Raw genomic sequence first — 1,562 nt, forward strand, 5'->3', positions numbered from 1 at the left:
ATAAAATTTATTTATTTATTCAATAAATAAAGTATATATTTTGAGGATCAGTTTTTTGACTGGTATTTGTGACCTGTGTTAGGGATAAAAGAATGAAAATAATACTGTTCCCATCTAATGTATAAGCTTACCTGTGAGCTGAAGAGAATTGGGATCGGTAGTCACAGATCCTAAATGGTTTCTCAGCATCTGACGTAAGATGTTTTCAATTCTTCTTTTCATATTTTCCTTCATTGATATGGAAGCCTTGAATACTAGCCATATCATAGCTGTAACACTATTGTTATCAGGACTAGGAGGAAAAAAAAAAGTTTTCATGCGTTCCTAAAAAATAGCATTTTATTCCTCATTCCTTTATATTTTATATCTCAGTTTCCTCTGCATTTTTATGGGCTTATGCAGTATTTCTTTTACATTAAGCACAGGGATCATCTACCTATATTAATTGATGACAGTATACATGGAGCTATATAATTCAGTCCAGAAGACAAGGAGTTCTACAAATTTGAAAAATAGGAAAGGCCTGAGGCACAAAGATGGAGCTATCACTCAAGAACTGGGATCATTTATTCATGCATCCATCAATTATTTATTGATCAAGCATATAGGGAAGCAATTGGGCTAGGAACTTCTGGATGATGCAAAGGAGACTAATACATAGATATTCCCTCAAGGAATTTTCAGACAAGTAGGGAAGATAAGACATGTTTACTAATAACTGTAATAAAGGGAACTCTGGTGGCATAGTACCTAAGGCATTTGACTGCTAACAAGAAGGCTGGTTGTTCAAACCCACCAGGCACTCCTTGGAAGGAAGATTGGACAATCTACTTCCATAGAGATACCACCTTGGGAGCCCAAGGAGTGGCTTGGGTTTTTTGTTTTTTTTTTATATAATAAAGGCAGAAGGATATTAATCTTATACACATACTGAAAAGATTAAAGAAACTCTCAAGGAAGAGGTGTCATATAACTGTACTTTAAAGTACAAGGAAAGTCTCATCAAGCAGACATAAGGAGAAATACAGGAAGTTTCCAGGTTATGATAGAAATGTCAACTTACATAAAACATATATTTATGAACTAACCTCAATAAAGCCTATTTTATTAAAAATTTGAGGTACATACGGTGGTTTGTAATAACAAAGGGTGCTACTTTGCAATGAGCATCAAAAGATTATTATCACTACTACTGCAGTATTATATTAAGGATATTTTAGTATAACTGGAAGTGTTTGTTTTTTTATGCATAGAAAGGTACCCTATATACTATATAATAAGACAAACATTTGATTTCCTGACATTAGATACACAAATTCTGTGACTTAAAGACAGATTTAAGGAGTTCCAGTAAGATGGCAGAATAGGCAGAAAGGCTGCACAGACCCTCTTCAACAAAGAAAAGGATAACAAATTAACACAGATACAGAAAATAATCCTGGACCCCTGAGCTTTGAAGGAAAGGATATAGAAGTGGACTAAACTCCAACTAGCAGAAGAATTTGCATGAAAATACTGAAAACAAAGAGACACACAGAGGTGCAGTCTGGCAGCAATCCTGA

The 1,562-nt window shown here is 34.4% G+C and overlaps 1 protein-coding gene across 1 annotated transcript in view; it reads right to left on the bottom strand.

Annotated features, from left to right (window-relative positions):
* LOC103198596 (transmembrane protease serine 11B-like protein) overlaps positions 1–1,562 on the bottom strand; it is a 30,339-nt gene that overhangs the window by 4,446 nt on the left and 24,331 nt on the right. Inside the window, exon 5 of the mRNA XM_007942759.2 lies at positions 132–292. Coding sequence (XP_007940950.2) covers positions 132–292 — 161 coding nt within the window. The remainder of the gene's footprint in view (positions 1–131; positions 293–1,562) is intronic.

This window comes from Orycteropus afer, unplaced genomic scaffold (assembly GCF_000298275.1).
Source record: "Orycteropus afer afer isolate SDZICR_OR568_19922 unplaced genomic scaffold, OryAfe1.0 scaffold00098, whole genome shotgun sequence".
Classification (NCBI taxonomy): domain Eukaryota; kingdom Metazoa; phylum Chordata; class Mammalia; order Tubulidentata; family Orycteropodidae; genus Orycteropus; species Orycteropus afer.